Source organism: Cydia splendana, chromosome Z, assembly GCF_910591565.1.
Source record: "Cydia splendana chromosome Z, ilCydSple1.2, whole genome shotgun sequence".
Classification (NCBI taxonomy): domain Eukaryota; kingdom Metazoa; phylum Arthropoda; class Insecta; order Lepidoptera; family Tortricidae; genus Cydia; species Cydia splendana.
This window is the reverse complement of record NC_085987.1, coordinates 29,384,509-29,402,256: the sequence shown is the minus strand read 5'-3', so window position 1 is coordinate 29,402,256 and position 17,748 is coordinate 29,384,509. Positions and strand designations below refer to the sequence as shown.

At 35.2% G+C, this 17,748-nt stretch overlaps 2 protein-coding genes across 2 annotated transcripts in view; one reads left to right on the top strand and one right to left on the bottom strand.

Annotated features, from left to right (window-relative positions):
* The first annotated feature begins 1,077 nt into the window (after positions 1-1,077).
* Positions 1,078-4,546, top strand: LOC134804900 (ubiquitin-conjugating enzyme E2 G2). Its single transcript, XM_063778213.1, has 5 exons — positions 1,078-1,255; positions 1,509-1,590; positions 2,775-2,893; positions 3,265-3,405; positions 4,007-4,546. Exons 1-5 carry the CDS (start codon positions 1,213-1,215, stop codon positions 4,126-4,128), a joined length of 507 nt encoding a protein of 168 aa, XP_063634283.1. The 5' UTR covers positions 1,078-1,212; the 3' UTR covers positions 4,129-4,546.
* An 8,123-nt stretch (positions 4,547-12,669) lies between these two features.
* Positions 12,670-17,748, bottom strand: part of LOC134804733 (uncharacterized) — a 41,291-nt gene continuing 36,212 nt past the window's right edge. The window contains exons 19-20 of the mRNA XM_063777933.1: positions 16,280-16,507; positions 12,670-12,810 (exon numbers count right to left, since the gene is read on the bottom strand). Of these exons, the coding sequence (XP_063634003.1) occupies positions 12,745-12,810; positions 16,280-16,507 (294 nt within the window). The 3' untranslated portion in view covers positions 12,670-12,744. The remainder of the gene's footprint in view (positions 12,811-16,279; positions 16,508-17,748) is intronic.

Here is a 17,748-nt window from a genome sequence, read left to right as displayed (position 1 = left end):
GCCACACTCACGTTCGCGGCTTCGCGCCGCGATTCGCGCACGAGTGTGGAGGAGGCTTTAGAGCAACATTAGACAACCTCATTGACCGTAATCCATACGTCCTCAGTCCTCACCAAAGAGTTTGGAGGTTCAAAAAAGATTATTATTTCGCCACTAAACATTTATTACGTCCAAAAAATATTATTACACGATATAAAGTAAATATTTGTAGTTATCTAAATAAAATGCTAAATAATACGATATTTCACCAACAAGGTTTTTTAATTATTTGGCTGAATGGCCGGCGCTCGGTGACTTTTACTCAAAATTTACATGTATCTAAATAATTAATCTTAAATTGCAACTGTGTGAGAGTCTTTGTATAAAATGAGTTATTGTGATACATTTTTGTAATGTATTTATCATCCCTAATCGTAATATATGGTGCTGATTTAACAATATCATTCGAATTCAAGGGAAATTCGTAACTGTAAGTATGTAAACAATGTCTACCACCCTACCACCAACTAATTTATGACGTCACAAATGGCGTGCGAGGCGTTTTCGCGCGAGGTTTAAACCAGCTATAATAAAATGCAATTATTTATGTTAAATCTTATGAGTATAGCTGAAATATTGTGTTTTTCGAAACGAATACAAGTGTACCGACAATATTAAAAGGGATTTCAAAATTTGTCAGCAGGCCTATTCATACGTCCAGACCAAAGAGTATGAGAATTACCTATATTTTGCCATTCGAGCGAGAGAGAGGCAGATAACCAAAATTTCGATTTTGCCCTCTTGTAGCCAAAGCATTAATAAATTAAAAAAAAAACTTAATGACATTACAGCGATCGTTCAAAACATAAGATTACAGAGTAGATATATAAAAAATGATCTTGATGATTTATATGTGCATAATAGAGCATTATTTTAGACATTGTATAATTAATAGACAGTAATAATACTGTTTTTCCTATAATTTTTATCAATAACCAATAACATTGTAAATGTTAAAATTATTTTAAACATCTGAATCGTACTACCGAATCGTGTTTCAAAACGTCTCACGGACGTCGGACGTGTTTTCATATTCACTAATTTCACTATTTTCTTGGATAAACGATACGAGAACTACACAGCTCGATTTGGTCTATATTTAAAAAAACAGAGTGGATCGATACTTGATTTTATGTTTTTAAAAACAATTTAAAGCTGCATTAAAATCTTATAATGGCTGGGTCAGCATTGCGACGGCTTATGGCCGAATATAAACGTAAGTGTATTATTTACGTTGAGCTAATGCTTACGTATTATTTTTTGTTATATATAATTGCATATCAAGTAATAAATCTTTTTTAAGTATAAGTCAAAAGTAGAATTCTCATATCTGATCTAGTTGTAACGAAGATTTTTTTTGTATACAGTGCAAAATGCCTTAATGGTGATTTTTCGCTATTCGTAGGTTAGAATTAGAAAGTGTTTCGGCTTACTGATTGTGGAATGACATAATTATATCCAACTTCCAGAGCTTACAGTTAATCCACCAGAGGGAATCATTGCCGGGCCCATCAACGAAGAAAATTTCTTCGAATGGGAAGCTCTAATCACGTAAGTAATTTATGATAAACAAGAACATGTAAATGAGGGTAAATCTTTACTTTATGGACCGTCGATTTTGGGGTGGGGAGGGGGGAGGGGGGGTAGAGGGCTACCCCCCAGTCCAACCCCCATGGCGCGGAACCCCATGGTTATGGAGTTATCCATGGTTAAAGTTTGTATGGAATTACTATGAAATAAGGGATTACAGCAAAATTTGAAGGGGGAGGGGGGGGGGGGGGGTGAAGCTGGTGGATCTGGGTTAGCTCCGGCGCTGCGGAGAGCAGCCCTTCCGCCCTCGCGTGACAAAGCACGCTCACTTCACTCGGCTCCGCAGGTTCGGCTTCGGCGACCAGCCTCAGCCGCTCGCCTCGCTCGTTCCCGCGCTCCGTCACGGCGGGCGAGGGCTGCCCTCCCTCCGCGCCTCCGTTTTTGGAATTGCTCTCTAGGGGTAGGACAGACAAGACCACGTGGATAGTGGGGTGCTCTGATTCGGTTTTAAGTGACCTTGACATTTTGGGTACCTTGAGATTCTGGTGACCAAAGATTTTGGTGACCTTGAGATTCTGGTGACCAAAGATTTTGGTGACCTTGAGATTCTGGTGACCAAAGATTTGGGTGACCATAAATTACGTGACCTTGAGATTTTGCTGACCTTGAGGATGGTGGTGTGGTATCAAAGGTAATATAAATTAACACAAAACGGCACCTATCGACATCTGCTATGACATTTCTCCTTTATTTCATAGTAATTTCATACAAATTCTAACCATGGATATCTCCATAACCATGGGGTTCCGCGCCATGGGGGTTGGACTGGGAGGTAGCCCTTTGCACCCTCTACCCCCCATACCCAACACACCCTCCAAATCGACGGTCCATAAAGTAAAGATTAGCCTAAATGAGTCAGTACCTACTTACTTCTGGTCCATTCTATTACCTCTATAACTAAATGTGTTAGAGTCATGCGGAAAGAGAAGAGTTGTGAAATGTATGGGATCCAATACATTCTTCAACTCTTCTCTTTCCGGATAGACTCTAGTTTTGCTATTGTATGATTTGTAACTTGCTCTAACATATTGGGTTACACAATGAAGTAGGTAATATGGAATATCATCCAACCAAAAATCAGCTATCAGGCATTTTTTGTAAGACACTGTATATTTGTGCCATAATCTGCATTTTTGTGATTACAGCGGGCCAGAAGGAACATGTTTTGAAGGTGGCATATTCCCGGCAAAGCTAGTTTTCCCTCCAGACTACCCGCTGAGCCCTCCCAAGATGCAGTTCACTTGTGAAATGTTTCATCCAAACAGTAAGTGCCTAATTGCATGTATTAAACATTCCAATTACATACCTTATTTATGCCTAGAACTAGTTTTTGGTCTAAACTCCTTGTGGTTACTGGCTGTTTCTCCCACTACCTTAAGTCTTTGGCTTAGGTAAATGAACATCATTGATAAATGATTGTGTTTTTACTATGGTAAATAGTTGAAAGTGATAAAATATCTGCCACCTTCTGGCAATAGTAGACAAGTAGAGGTTTTATTATGTTCAAAAGCAGATTGATTTGGTACCAGTCAATAAAATAATTATAAATCTGTTCCATTGCAACTATATGCTGCTGAGAGCATCATATCTTATTACTAGTTGTATGATAGTCAATGTTTTGTTCCCATGTTACAGTATATGCTGATGGGCGTGTCTGCATATCTATTCTCCATGCGCCCGGAGATGATCCCATGGGGTATGAGAGCAGCGCTGAGAGGTGGTCGCCAGTTCAAAGTGTTGAAAAAATACTGCTGTCAGTAGTTAGTATGCTAGCTGGTGAGTTGAACTGGATTCTATGTTGAAATTACCTACAAGTTTAATGAAGAAACAGGTTATTCCCACTACATAGTTCCCACCAAGTTGTTACCAGTGGCACCATCTGAGATTTTCTTTCTCACTTTTCACCAAAAAACCTCTTCTACAGACCAGGTTAAATAAAACCTTATATGCAAAACTAGGCTACACTATCTGTAGTTATCGGGTATCTGTGTCCTGGTGTTTATAAATTCTTAATATAGTCTGTCAAGTCATTTCCATCAGTAGAAAAAAACAGCAAATTTAAAAAATTTTGGAGGGATGGTTATTGTAATTAGAATTTCGTGGCTTTTTCTACTGACAAAGTTATTTGATAGACTATAATTTTTTATTATTGATACAATTTCTTGCTGCCAAACTACCAATTACATATTATATATTACACTTTAATATAAAATTAAAATAATTGATGTTACAATTTCACACATAAAAACAATCCTGTCTAAAGTAAATCTGACAGAACATGCATAAAGGAAGTTTCTTATACTCATGTATGACGCGCTTAAATGTTTCATAGAAGAAAACTATGGGTTTTAGATAATCACCATGCTATAATTTCCAGAACCTAATGACGAGAGTGGAGCAAATGTTGACGCAGCAAAAATGTGGAGGGAGGACCGAGAACAATTTAACAAGATTGCTGAAAGATTGGTCAGAAACACGCTAGGAATACCATCACAATAAAATTCATGTGCTAAACTGACTGAGCTTTAATATATTTGGTGGCTTGTAAACTAATGTGAAAATATATTTTTTGCATAATCTTTCTACACATGGAGAAAATATGTATATATATATATATATATATATATATATATATATATATATATATATATAATATATATGTATATATATACTCAAAGTTATCTAAAGCATGGCAAACAATTAACAAATTTTACTATTGTATGTCTGAGTATGTAGTTAGGGTTGTTTACATATAGATGTGTAATGTTGACACAACACTTTTATGATTATTATTTATGTTAATATCAGATTAAATGATGAACGATATTATATTTGCACAAAGCTTAAACTTACTGCAGAATAATTGTATTGTGTGATAAATTGATAATGATAACTACTTATACATATGGACATGTAATTATGATTTTTGTAAAATTGATTTATTTTTGTAATGTAGATTGTAGTGCCAAGCACAGAGCGAATTTTATGACATATTCATGTTACATAAATATAGATATTTGATGTACGACTTGCAATGACGTAAACATTTCGCCAACTGCGAAATTATTATTACGGACGTAGTACGCAGTTAAATATAAACTAGTTAATGATGGATTGGGATTGGTTATAACATTAAGGTGTCGGCCATGAACATGAACCAGGGGCTTGTAAAGCATCGTCAAAAGTATGAACGATGTCAGTTAGTAAATGTGGTTGTAAATATTGGTAAATGAGCGAAGAATTCTATTTTTGACGTGACAGCATAGCGAATTAATATTTGCAAAGTGTTTTTGTAAATATGTAATAATCATGTATTTCCTTTTAGAATGTATATCTGTCTAAATGTATATCAACTGAAATAAATCAATAGACTTAACGTATGATATGTATTACCATAGAATAGAGCAATAAGTAAGATTAGTGTGCTGACTCCATACATTAGTTTCCTTACTTCTTTACTCGCTTAAAACTTACACAATACTTATTAAGCTTAATAGTACATTACGATACAAGTGCGAAAAGTAGGTAATTCGCAACGAGTGGCGATAAATTGAAACATGCCCGGAAGGAGGGTTTTAAATCGACACAAGTTGCGATTTACCTTTTCGCACGTGTATTGTAGAACGTTTTACAGTACATATCGCCCTTTCAATTTTTGACATGTGCCTATGTACGTATTGTCCTTAATCCCGCCACAGGGCGGTAAAGTAGCACCATATGTACTTTAAATTTTATTATTAATAAGTTTTTGCAAATCTCAAAGTACTAAATAACTCGTTATTAAGTATTATGAAAGTTTTAAAACTTATTATAAATGATTGTAGACTGAGCACTCTAAGCTTACTTCTTCCTCTATGGATATTACGTAAAATGTATAAACGAAATTTATGGTATAGAGTATAGGCCAATCAAATTAGATAAAAAAAGCGTTTTAAGGAATTAATTTCCAGCAAGCTGATACTTTACTAATACCTTCATTTGGTCCTAAATGCGTGTAATCCGAGCTTGCGCAATCCCAGAAGGTGTGCATACATTTTGGGAGACTGGTAAGTAGGGTGGTTCACGTTTGTATGGGAAAAATTCAAACTCTAGTTAGAAGAAGCGGCACCCCCTCATTTTGTTACACTTGTTATGTTGACAAAATACGCCAAGTTTTGTAATCTTATCTCAACTACAAGGGGGTGCTACAACACTTTGAAATTTTTCAAAGTTGTATGATATCCAAAAAAAAAAGTATTTATTATTCAGAATTTTATTTAAGTATCTGGTTTCACACTATTTGCACATGTGATTTATAAGTTTTTAAGTAGAAAAACATTTTTATTTCTATTTTTTATAATTTTTCAAAAGTAAGATTTTTATTTTTTTTTTAGATTTTTATGTAAGTAGTGGTTTTCACATTATTTGAAAGTGTGATTTAAAAGTTATTAACCCATTCATGGCCACGAACCGCTGAGCGTACACATTACGCCGGGCCACCATACAAACCGTTTTTAGCTAAAACGTATGACTCAGCTTATGGGTCTCGAGCCTGGCGCGCACGGTAAATAAATCGCCGCTTATGAAGCCGGCCAGTTGAACAGCATTATGCAACATTTTTACTAACCACCGTTTTTCTGTGCCTATCAAAAAAAAACTAATTACTTATTGCAGTTTGGTTAGGCGGGTTCAAATTCCGGTAATCCATAGCCATGGTCACAAAATACGAAATCACAACAGCACAGGAGGAGTATAAAGTCGCCCACGAATAAATCGTGACTAAATAATATTTATTTCCCATGTTACTCCAAAATACATCTCTAATAGGGGGGATGGGATGAATCACTTCTTGAACTCTTGTGACAAATACGTCAAATACCACATGAAAAATAATACCGCCGCCGCCGCTCGGATGCATTCCTTGTTTATTGTCCAAGTGTGTCCGATAAGCTTACACCTAGTCGGTCATTTATCTTTGTTTTGGTAAACGCCATTATATTAGTAACAATAGAGAACTTAAAATGTATTATAATACTTACTTTCTAATCTGCCGTAGAAACCACGATGTTTTAAAGAACTTGTTAATATTTGTCACAAACTATTTGTAATACAATACATATTAGTTAGTGATGACTGTTTCAACCGCCTTGTTTTATATTGAAACGAAAAAAATGAACCTTAACATCATTGTGAGTAGGTAATTGCCTAAGATACAATACAACGATCACCAAATATTATGACATGTACAGTGGGAGAAAATCCTAGTTGCCTTACCCCTTATACAAAACAAAATACATATTATTATACTCGTACTACGGTTTGGTTCCTACAAAATGTGGCTTACCATCATCCAAACAGTAATCGGTTGTAAAATGGTACAATATCAAATAGCTTCAACATGAAATAAGCTTTAAAACAAGCCAATAAAGTTTATTTTAGCATGCTACGGAAACATTAGTAGTTTGTACAAGTAGCGCCAGGCCACGGTGACCCATACCTTGAGCCATGTCAATAACTTCTGAAATATATTTTTTTTTTGTATTTTTTAAATATGGATTTTTCTGTTTGCTTGCATCGCATATGTATCTAGAATTTCAGTATATTTAGTATATTGCACTGATAGTAAACCAAACTTGAATATTCTAGACCCCGTTTTCATTAAAAAATACGTGTTTATAATTTTTTTACCTAATATACCTTGTAGAAATGGTTGTTAGCTTATATGATACTTACGTTATTACATGAAATTACGTTTCGTTTAAGTTTAAATCGGAATTTATTCAAGACTCACATGTGAGTCACTGGCCCTGCGGAACTGTTTGAGCATGACCCATACGCTGAGTCGCTGGCCCTGAATGGGTTAAGTAAAAAAAAAAATATTTCTAGTTTTTATGACTTTTTTAGGCGAAATTCAAAAAATCTTACTTTTGAAAAATTATAAAAAATAGAAATAAAAATGTTTTTCTACTTAAAAACTTATAAATCACATGTGCAAATAGTGTGAAACCAGATACTTAAATAAAATTCTGAATAATAAAAACTTTTTTTTTTGGATTTCATACCACTTTGAAAAATTTCAAAGTGTTGTAGCACCCCCTTGTAGTTGAGATAAAATAACGAAACTTGGTGTATTTTATCAGCATAATAAGTGTAACAAAATAAGGGGGTGCCCCGTAGGAAAATAAAAAAAAATGTTTTTTGAACCACCCTACTGGTAAGTTATTCATAAAACTTTACGGGCCTGATTTAGTTAAGTTATATTTTATCCCTTTCTTACAAATACATAAGTCAAAATGACAGACAAACGATTATTAGCTAATTGAGGTTTGTAGCGCGTTTATGAATAAGGGGGTTAGGAGATATTTTTTTCCTTGGATTGCCAAACCACTCGATGTAGTCGGGACCCACCATCAATTACAATGGCACTACCAGCAAGGTTTAGTGTATCAGTACCAAAAATAAAGAAATTCAAAAAGGTAGCCATTTTTTTTACAAGTTTGACTAAGAATTCATATTAAGGTACCTTTTGGATCCTCAGATATCAATTTTTATCATGATTAGAACAAATTTTCTGTCAAACGTTTTCTATAAGGATTGAGCAAACTCGGATTAAATCGAAAAAAAAATTAATGAAGGTATTAAAACGATTTCCAGCTTGCTGGGAATATTCTTCGAAAAATTCTAATTTGATTGACCTTTTAGAAGCCGAAGTTGAATATGATAGCTCGAACTGGCAGTCGAAAAAATAACTGCTACCTATTAGCCAAACGTGAATGAAGTATATTGAATACAAATTATTGCAAAACGATTATTTACATTTACAGACGTTATACAGTTCATATTTCATAAATTTAAATATTGCTTATTAGTTATAATACCTACTTAATTACTATATAATACATCAAAAGTTCAATCAGAAAATATCCATCTACTAAATAAAAACATTTCAATGAAAAAAAAGCTTTTTTTAATGCTATAACCATCAAACGTTGTACTCAATCGAAAATTAAATTTAAATTATTAATTTGGAACCTTAGGAAGATATCTACTGTGAAACAAATAAAGTGTCTGTATAGAATTTGAAAGAGCGTTTTAATTATAACATTTATTCACAATGTCATTTTATTTATTTGTAATCTACTCGCAAAGCTTTTTCATATGATATCCCACATGGGATGTTTCAGTAAAAAGAATATTATATTAGTAGTTTCCTGTAAAAAAATAAATGTATAGCCGACTTTATGCCGTCACAGTTATAGGCTTGTGCCTGCTCGTTCACTACAGAGAGCCCTACGCTCTCGGTCAATCGGTCAAACGAACTAGTTCGGTCTTTTGGTTCCTTTAGTTCAGTTCGGTCGTTGACCTTGTTGAGAGCCGGGAATGAATAAGAATCGGTTTTAAACTCGATTTTTTTCCAATCTTTGGTAACTAAATGTAATTCAAGGTGTACGATATGATTATGTCGATATTAAACATTAAAAAACCTTATCACAATAAAATATATATATATATATATATATATATAGAAAATATTTGATCTTCGTTCATACTTTTCGGGCTTTGGCGTGTCACGTCGTTCTTTGATCTCGTTCGCACTTGTGCTAGCAACAGTAGCGACATTGTGAACCGTTTTGTTCCGTCCGTTTTCTGTTTCACTCGGTCAATCAGCTCACCGATCTCACTGAACTAAAGGACCTAAAGACCGATTAAGAGCACGCAAAAAGATTTAGTTCCTTTCGGTCCTTCATGGGATTTCATTCTTAACAGTTCTTAGTTCATGACCGACACAAGCCTACACAGTTACTACCCCCACCATTTTCGCGCTTGTCATCTCATATATTTGTATTCAGAACATCATACTGAATGCATAAATTTAATACCAATATCTAGGAGACCGAACTTTGCTCGGAAAACATATAAAAACTCAAAAATGCGCGTTTTCAAGAGATAATGACCTAGCTAGATCGATTTATCGCCCCCGAAAACCCCCATATAGCAAATCAAAATCGTTAGAGCCGTTTCCGAAATCCCCGATATACAGGGTGATCAATCCAAATGGGTCAGTATGGAGAAGTAAGAAACTATAAGAGATAGCGAAATCTGTTCTTAGGGACCATGGCGTCGATTTTAGATTTAATAATAATGGCATTCAATTGTTTTTTTAAATCTATCATACATAACCGGGATTCGAACCTGGTCAATATTCTTTATGTAATCGCGTGTAGTATTTGTTTGTATGGCAACTTTTAAACGATGCGTGATAGGTGGGGGGTGCTCGACCAAATATCATAGAGGGCCCCGAGACAAAACAAACTACATTAAAAAAAATCAAAATGGCCGACTTTTTTTTTAATTTTTTCAAGTTGGTCCGAGCGCGCTGAGATTTGGCATGCGGCGAGCCTGGGAGCCCAAAATTACCATGTCAAAAAAATTTTGGAAAAATCTAAAATGGCGGCGGACACGGGCAAAGTCAAATTTCCAAGTAGGTTAAGAGAGCCCGAAGGGAGAGCTTCAGGCCGGGAGGCCAAAGGCCGACCCCGTCGGAGGGCCGAAGGCCCGGAGCCTCCACCCCAACTCCCAAACTTTTATTAACATGGGTACATAACAAATATCAGGACTGTTCTAGAGATTTCAACCTTTATCCTATTCCGATGGTGCTATTATTATCCCGTTGCTCACAGGCAGGGTTGGGCAGTATTTCAATTACATGTATTTGAAATACATTTTAGTATTTTGTATTTGTATTTCTAATACTACCTGGAAAAGTATTTTGTATTTGGTATTTCAAATACTGCACTCACATGTATTTTGTATTTCAAATACTTCACGCTTTAAAATACATTTCTACAAAATACGTTTTTTAAAATATAATGTATGACTTGTACGAGGGCAAATAGGTACAATGCGCGAGCTATTCTGCGCGGAACTTTTCGTCAACAGCCAGGGGATAGGGTCATTGCAGTAGTTTCCGTCCATGCTCTAGTTATAGACCACTTGACAGATTAGCAAATAATATATTTCATTTATAATTTACTATTTGCGAAATATTTTTTTTATATGTAGACAGATATATTGTTTAGCTAAGGATTGAAGTCAGTCCAAATTTGTGCAGCAATGTAGGTTTATATTCAAATTTCGTCAAGTGGACGAAAACAAGCGCAATTACCCTATAAGTTTTTAGGAAAGGATATTCGTTAAAAAAACTAAATGATTAAACAAAAAAAAATGAAAAGTATTTTGTATTTGAAATACATTATTTTAAACACTGTAATTTGTATTTTGTATTTCAAATACCAGTCACCAAAGTAGTTTGTATTTGGTATTTCAAATACTTTTAAAAATGTATTTTGTAATTTGTATTTGAAATACGTGGAAGCCAGTATTTTGCCCAACCCTGCTCACAGGACAGCAGATGTAGTTGATTCTCCCTAATATTATCGGTTTATGAACTGTGTTAGGTCTGTATAAGTGTACATGTTAATAATATTGCACGGCCTTTGTAAGTTAATGAAATAGTTTTGTGTTATGACTTCTGACAAGATGTATCATTTCATTGAATAAAGTCAGCGTGGCGTAGATTCTTCTCATTTGCACGTATTTCTCTTGCGATAGCTATTAAACTGCAGGCGAAGCTAGCTAGCGATTATAAAATGTACCAGCCTATGGCCTGACCAGTAATATATGATCACGCGTCATGTTGTGGAATTTCACTGGAACAATTTTTTTTCATAACATAGGTACTGTACTGTCACCCTATATATATGAAAAAAAAAACAGCGCCCTCTTAACAATGATATATTAATTATTTGACTGGTCAGGCCTTAAAATAATCTCGTGATATAGGCATTTTGAGCTGCAAAAGTGAACAAATAGTTCGTTACACCATATATTTAGTAGAACTATTTGGCCACTCTGGCTGCTACAATATATTTGACGCTGACTGTACACATGGACTAATCGTGATCAAGACAAGTTTGGTGAAAAGATCTTTCACGCTTACGCTCTGCCAATGATAATTACTGAGCAATCCATTAGTACCCGAAGAACCATTTTCTTTACGGTTTTCTAGCCAATCTGTTTTGGAAATAAAGGGATTTATCGTTTGTGCGCAACCAAACCTACAAACAACCAATCCGTCAATTCGTTAGGTCGTAGGTACTTCTGTCACTATCGGCTACCTTGAACGGGGGCTATTAGTGAGTATAATGTATAGTAAGCTGCAGAGTTTTCTATGCAGGAAGAGTCACTTAACTCTGCCAACTTACTCTATAGTTCGTTTTTTTTTTACATTAGAAAAAAGGTAAACAATCTTGATGTGTCTTTTAATTGAAAAACACGTTTTAAAAATAAATCACAGCAAATATGTAATAATTATGAATCTAATACGATCATTTATATTCTTCTGCTTTCATAAGTAATAGTTACCGATTTTTAAAAAGCGTTTTTCAATTAAGACTTGTCAAGATCGCTTACCTTCTTTCTAATGCTAAAAAAAAACGAACTATAGGTACGTTACAAGCAAACGAAAGTTCGCAGCGCTTTGTACGTCTTTTTACTGAGAAGGGAAGACTTTGCGATAACTCAAAAAAGGCTTTACCGATCATATTTATCTCCTATACATAGCTTTTATTGAAAACCTTTATTAAGCTTTTATTTCAAGATTTTTTTTTTCACATTTTTAAGACCCTTGGTTCAAAAGTTAGAGGGTTTCGGAGTGATTATTTCCGAGTTAATCACTTAAAAAATAGCGTTATATATTATTGAATTGTCACCAATATTTTGCAACTACATACCAATTAGCTTTTTCAGGCCCTCACCATCCATACTTAATAATAATATAAATGGGAAAGTAACAGTCTAACTGGTATGCAAATAAAGATCTCTATCTCTGTTACATCTTCACGCAACTGAACCGATTTAGATGAAATTTTGGTATAACATAAGGAGTCTTTATCAAGGAAATTATTATTTTACGCATCCAGTGTTGACACTTGACATATAAATGTAACATTGCTATCTACCGAGCTAGCTATTACTAATTATGTAGCGAATGTAAAGAACTTTATTAGGGAAATTTATTTTATTGGTATAATAAATTCATGACAAAAATTAACGCGCGCTGTACAGAGTTGTAGATTAACAGTCGGGCTTAGTGTTTCCTTTCGGGATGCAGTAGGTTTTCACATACTGAGCGGTTCTGTTCTGAATAATACGAAGTTTATACGTTACAACTTCGAAAGATCATCAAAATGAAGTTTTATCCATAGAGACATTTGTGATTTTAAAAGTCGTGTCGGTGAACACATTCAGTGGCATGCTATGCGAGTTCTCTGTTGGTAGGCGCTTTTCACCACAATACGTAAAAGTAAAAACGCGTTATTATCGGCTACAAACGTGGCGCATGGCTCGCACTGACAGTAAATTAGTTAGATATGTACATGTAGAGTCTGTGCGGAAAGAGAAGAGTCGTGAAATGCATTGGGCCCCATACAATCCACGACTCTTTCCGCACAGACTCTACAATGTAACAAACTGATTTATGACTTATGACCCACCATAGGACGTTTTCATAGTAAGTGTCAAATCAATGTAATAAATTAATAATGTATCAAATAGCCTAAGCAAATTAGAAAAATCTGCAGAAATCATTCGTGTAGTTTTGAAAATTGGTACAGGTATACCTTATGGTGTCCAGGTAAACATACTCAAAGTCCTCGAAGGTAGGGGGTGTGCTGAGGGTGCAGGGGGGAGGGGGGGTTGAAGGTACCTTTTTTCATATTTTTGCTCATATCTCGAATATCTGTACAAATAGCATTATAATTACTTCCGACAAAAGTTTTATTATAAACCTACAAATTTGGTTATGTTTATTTTTACTCTACGATCAATACTTTAGGCGCTACAGGCTGTTAAAGTTAAATAAGAGATAAAAAATAGACGATTTAAGAAAACGAAAATTGGCACGAATATATAAATTAGTTACGCTGACAAAGTAGTAAAATATAAACTAGAAAAAATATTTTTTTATGGTGGCTGACCTACATTAAAGTGGGAATGAATTTTTTTTCGCTTCAACCCTATAGTGTGGGGTGTCGTTGGATAGGCCTTTTAAAATGAATGAGGGTCTTTAAGGACCATTTTTTGATCAACTTAATATTTTTAGAAATAATCGATGTGAAAGAAAAAATGTTGTGTTTTTCACTTTAGTTCCCCTAACATTTGAACTAGGGCTTGCAATATCGGATAGTTTCCAATTCCGGAACTGATTTTCGATATTGGAATCGAATTCCGGAATTCAGGAACTGGTTCCGGAATTAGGGTTTATCATATTTTTATTCGATTTTTTTGTAAAAAACAACATAAAATGAGAAATTCAGATACTTTAACTTTATTAAAGTTAGTAGTAGTAGTAGTAGTAAAAAAAAAAGTTGAGAAATTTAATTTGAAGTAGGTTTTTTTTCACCTCTTTATATTACCACTTTATTAAAATGGTTACTTTTGTTTTATTCACTTTTATGATACTGGGTTGGGGAAACTATAGTTGCTATCAAACCAATCGATGCATAATTTTATAAAATAGTTAAATATAAAAGCTTCCTACTCTTTCTAACCTAGGTAGTGGTGTTGTTTAAGAAGTTGAAGGTCTAAGTTTGGCTTTTGCCTTCCTAGTTCCTAATTATGATTCAGAATATCATATATTATGTGCTTCTACAGGATCCGAAATGGTTGATAGAGAAAACCACTGTCTTTCTGAATGGAAGATAAAAAGTCCAAATATTTTTAAAATTCAATTCTAAAAATTCGCTTATGTAGGATTCAGACTATTCTGACTATTCTAAGCAAGTAAATAGCTTTGCTTTATTTTTATTATTTTTTTATTATTATGAGCCCATATTGTCCCACTGCTTTAGCAAACGGAAAGTTAAAATATATTCCTACTATAGTTCATTGAACGACTAAGATGCACGTAATAACGGCAAAGTAATAATGTTTACCAGTATTATATAGTGTAGTTTCTTAACTATTTTCAATAATACCTAAACGTATTAAAACCTAAAAAAGTACTTAAATCCAATTCTGGAATTTTCGATATTCAGTGGTATCAATTCCGGAATTGTAATATCGGAAAATTTGTCCGAGATTCCGGAATTTAGAGATTCCGGAATTCCGGAATGCAAGCCCTAATTTGAACCATGGGTCCAAAAAATATGGAAAAAATCGTGAAAGTAAAACTTAGTAAAGACTTTCAAGAAAAAATATAGCGAACCTGATTGGTCTATCAGTTTTTGAGTTTTTGCAAATAGTTTATTTTGACGGACGGGTAACTACGGAACCCTACACTGAGCATGGCCCGACATGCTCTTGGCCGGTTTTTTTACATTATACCAGCAGGTCGCTTAGCTTGCTTATTCTAAACTAAAATTTTTATTTATGATGAACAATTACGAAAAAACGACGTTTTCTTAAACCGTCTATTTTTTATCTCTTATTGAACTTTAACAGCCTGTAAAGCCTGACAACAGTTTATTTAACCCTGAGATAGTGTCGCTGGAAACAGCTTACGTATGGCAATAATGTGCGTACGTCATGTATAGTCGGGGTAGTGGGCATTGGCTTCATGTTGATACGTCAGATACGTGGTTGATACTCGTATAAGTAATGTCAAAACATTGCTTACAGAGAATTTGGTTCTTTCAATTTACCTATTCGTCAAAATCTGATTCTAAATATTCAATATTATTATATTCTTCGTTTTCTTACTCTGACGAAGTCTGATTTTCATCAGATGTTGTGTCGCTTTCAGGACCACCAACCTCGATTATAAAACGTTCAGTCTCCAATTCGATTATAGGATTTTTATCGTCGATCTACATAAACCTTAAATGAAATATTAAAGTTTAAACCTAACAACTAACCAGTTCAATAAAACCACACTATAAAATGTCAATACCGGTCATGTCAACAACCAACTTTAAAACATTGTTTATTGGAATGCTATGTAATCCTTCGTCATTTTTAAGCTGTAAGTATTTGATTGCATTCACTACAATTTTTTGCGCATCTTTGGTAATTTTTTTTGGCATTTTTGTAATAAAACCTTTCATATTTGAGTATATTCGTAGATATTTTCCGTTTGTTTACATCGGTGACACTCGATGACATCCAACGTTCGTTGTCAAAGAGTACTTGTTGCCAGTAAAAGAAATTAGTACCATTGAAAATCCGCAAAATGGCGAGGGTCAAATAAACTGTTGTCAGGCTTTAGCTCCTAAAATATTGATCGTAGAGTAAAAATAAACAAAACCAAATTTGTAGGAAATTGTATGTTTAAACTGTTGAAAAAGGGTACCTTCAACGCCCCCCCCCCCCCCCCCCATCAGCACCCGCTACCCTCGAGGACTTTTAGTATGTTTATCTGGACACCACAAGGTATATCTGTACCAATTTTCAAAACTACACAAATTATGTCCGCAGAGTGCCCAAATTCGGCTTAATTTGACGTGGCTAAAAAGCTTTCACAGTGGGTCAGGAATCAAGTTGTTTGATAGTAGCAAAGATATATGAAGTGTATAAGATAGTCTTGCATTTTTGCGAATGAATATCTGTCAATCACTCGCACACATTGCAGAGTTATACTTTGTTTTTAAGTATATAGACGAAATCAAGGTACCAGATCGTCAAGCGATGGCTGATAGGTACGCAGCAAAGGCTCGCCGAGGTTATTGTCCTGCATGGTGCGGCGATAGTGCGCGGCCACGGCGTCTGCTAGCATGGCGCGCACGAGCTGCCCGCGCGACGACGCGCGCGCGCTGCCGCGCACCTCTCGCAGCGCGTCCAGCGCCGTGTTCAGGCGCACCCGTGCCAGGAACGCGTACAAAGAACGCTCCTCCTCGTGTTTCTGTTAGCGATGAACGACGAAATTTAAGTGATACTTAACTTCGGTATCATGGGTATATATAGAGGTACCATGAAACCGTCCATCCAACCTTCTTGGTTGGCCTATCAATGCTCAACCTAGTAAAATTATAGGCGGTAGCCCAAGGGGCCGATTTTTGAATTTCGACCGCTCGATTTCGTGTATTTCATTCAATAATATCTCCAGTACCCGGCATTTAAATTCTACTAATAGAATTTAAAACCCAATTTCTATCGCTCGTATTTCAAAAATTAGCATTTCGCTATTTTCCACCGATTTTCGAGTGACGAATTCGAGCGCTCGAAATTCAAAAATCGGCCCTCACCCCCACCCCAGGGCGCGGGTGAGCTATGGGAATGAGATTGCGTACAATTTCGTACATTACTCGTACATATTATCTGATTAAAAAAAAGTTGATAACTCGACTGCTACCATCTGCTACATAAAAAGTTTCTATATAGGTACCTACATAATATGGAGGCTTTACTAGCTAGTAATAGAGGCCTTACTACCCGGTACCATCGATGTAGTTTCATGCAGTAGTGGGCACTTTCAAGCAAGACCAATTATATACACAACACATGACAACAAGCTCTCATAATAGTGGAAACAGTTATGGATCGCTGCCATATATGACCCATTTTTTTTATATTAAGCTATGAGCTTCATCACATTTGATCTTTGAGTAACTCTAAGCATTTCTAGCCTGGGAGGCAATAAGAAGCGGGCGTCTAGTCGGGGAGGGCGGGGTACAAAGATGGCCGCCACCCGTCATTCAAAAAAATCTGTTCTGGTCCTGGTGGCTACTAGGGCAAGTTTGGTATCATTTTCATATAAACTGAAGACGTAGAATTCATTGCTGATATTTGTTTTTTTTCAGTTTCATAGTAATTTTGCAAGAAAAACGTAAAAAGGTGAAAATTTAGGATGGAGATTTTTGCTTTTAGAGCTAATAATTTTTGTATAGTTGCCAAAACTATCATACAAAAAATACTATAATAAAGCGCAATTCATGCAGATTCTAAACATATACACGTTTAGTAATATCCTGCTGCAAAAAGATGCTGAAAAAATTATTAAATGACCGCAGCGCGGGTAGTTGGACTCTCGCTAGGCGGCGTTTATCTTACAAAATGGTCGAATACGAGTATCTACGTAGGTATGCTTACTTTGCTAGATTTTATGATGACGAATAAAATGCTTTCTGTATATTTAATGTCCGC

What these genes read in the sequence shown, in the direction of transcription:
- LOC134804900 (XM_063778213.1), top strand. Translation starts at nt 1,213, where the DNA reads ATGGCTGGGTCAGCATTGCGACGGCTTATGGCCGAATATAAAC. An exon ending in GCTTATGGCCGAATATAAAC is followed by an intron (nt 1,256 to 1,508) that starts GTAAGTGTATTA and finishes TCCAACTTCCAG; the next exon opens with AGCTTACAGTTAATCCACCA. An exon ending in AGTAGTTAGTATGCTAGCTG is followed by an intron (nt 3,406 to 4,006) that starts GTGAGTTGAACT and finishes TATAATTTCCAG; the next exon opens with AACCTAATGACGAGAGTGGA.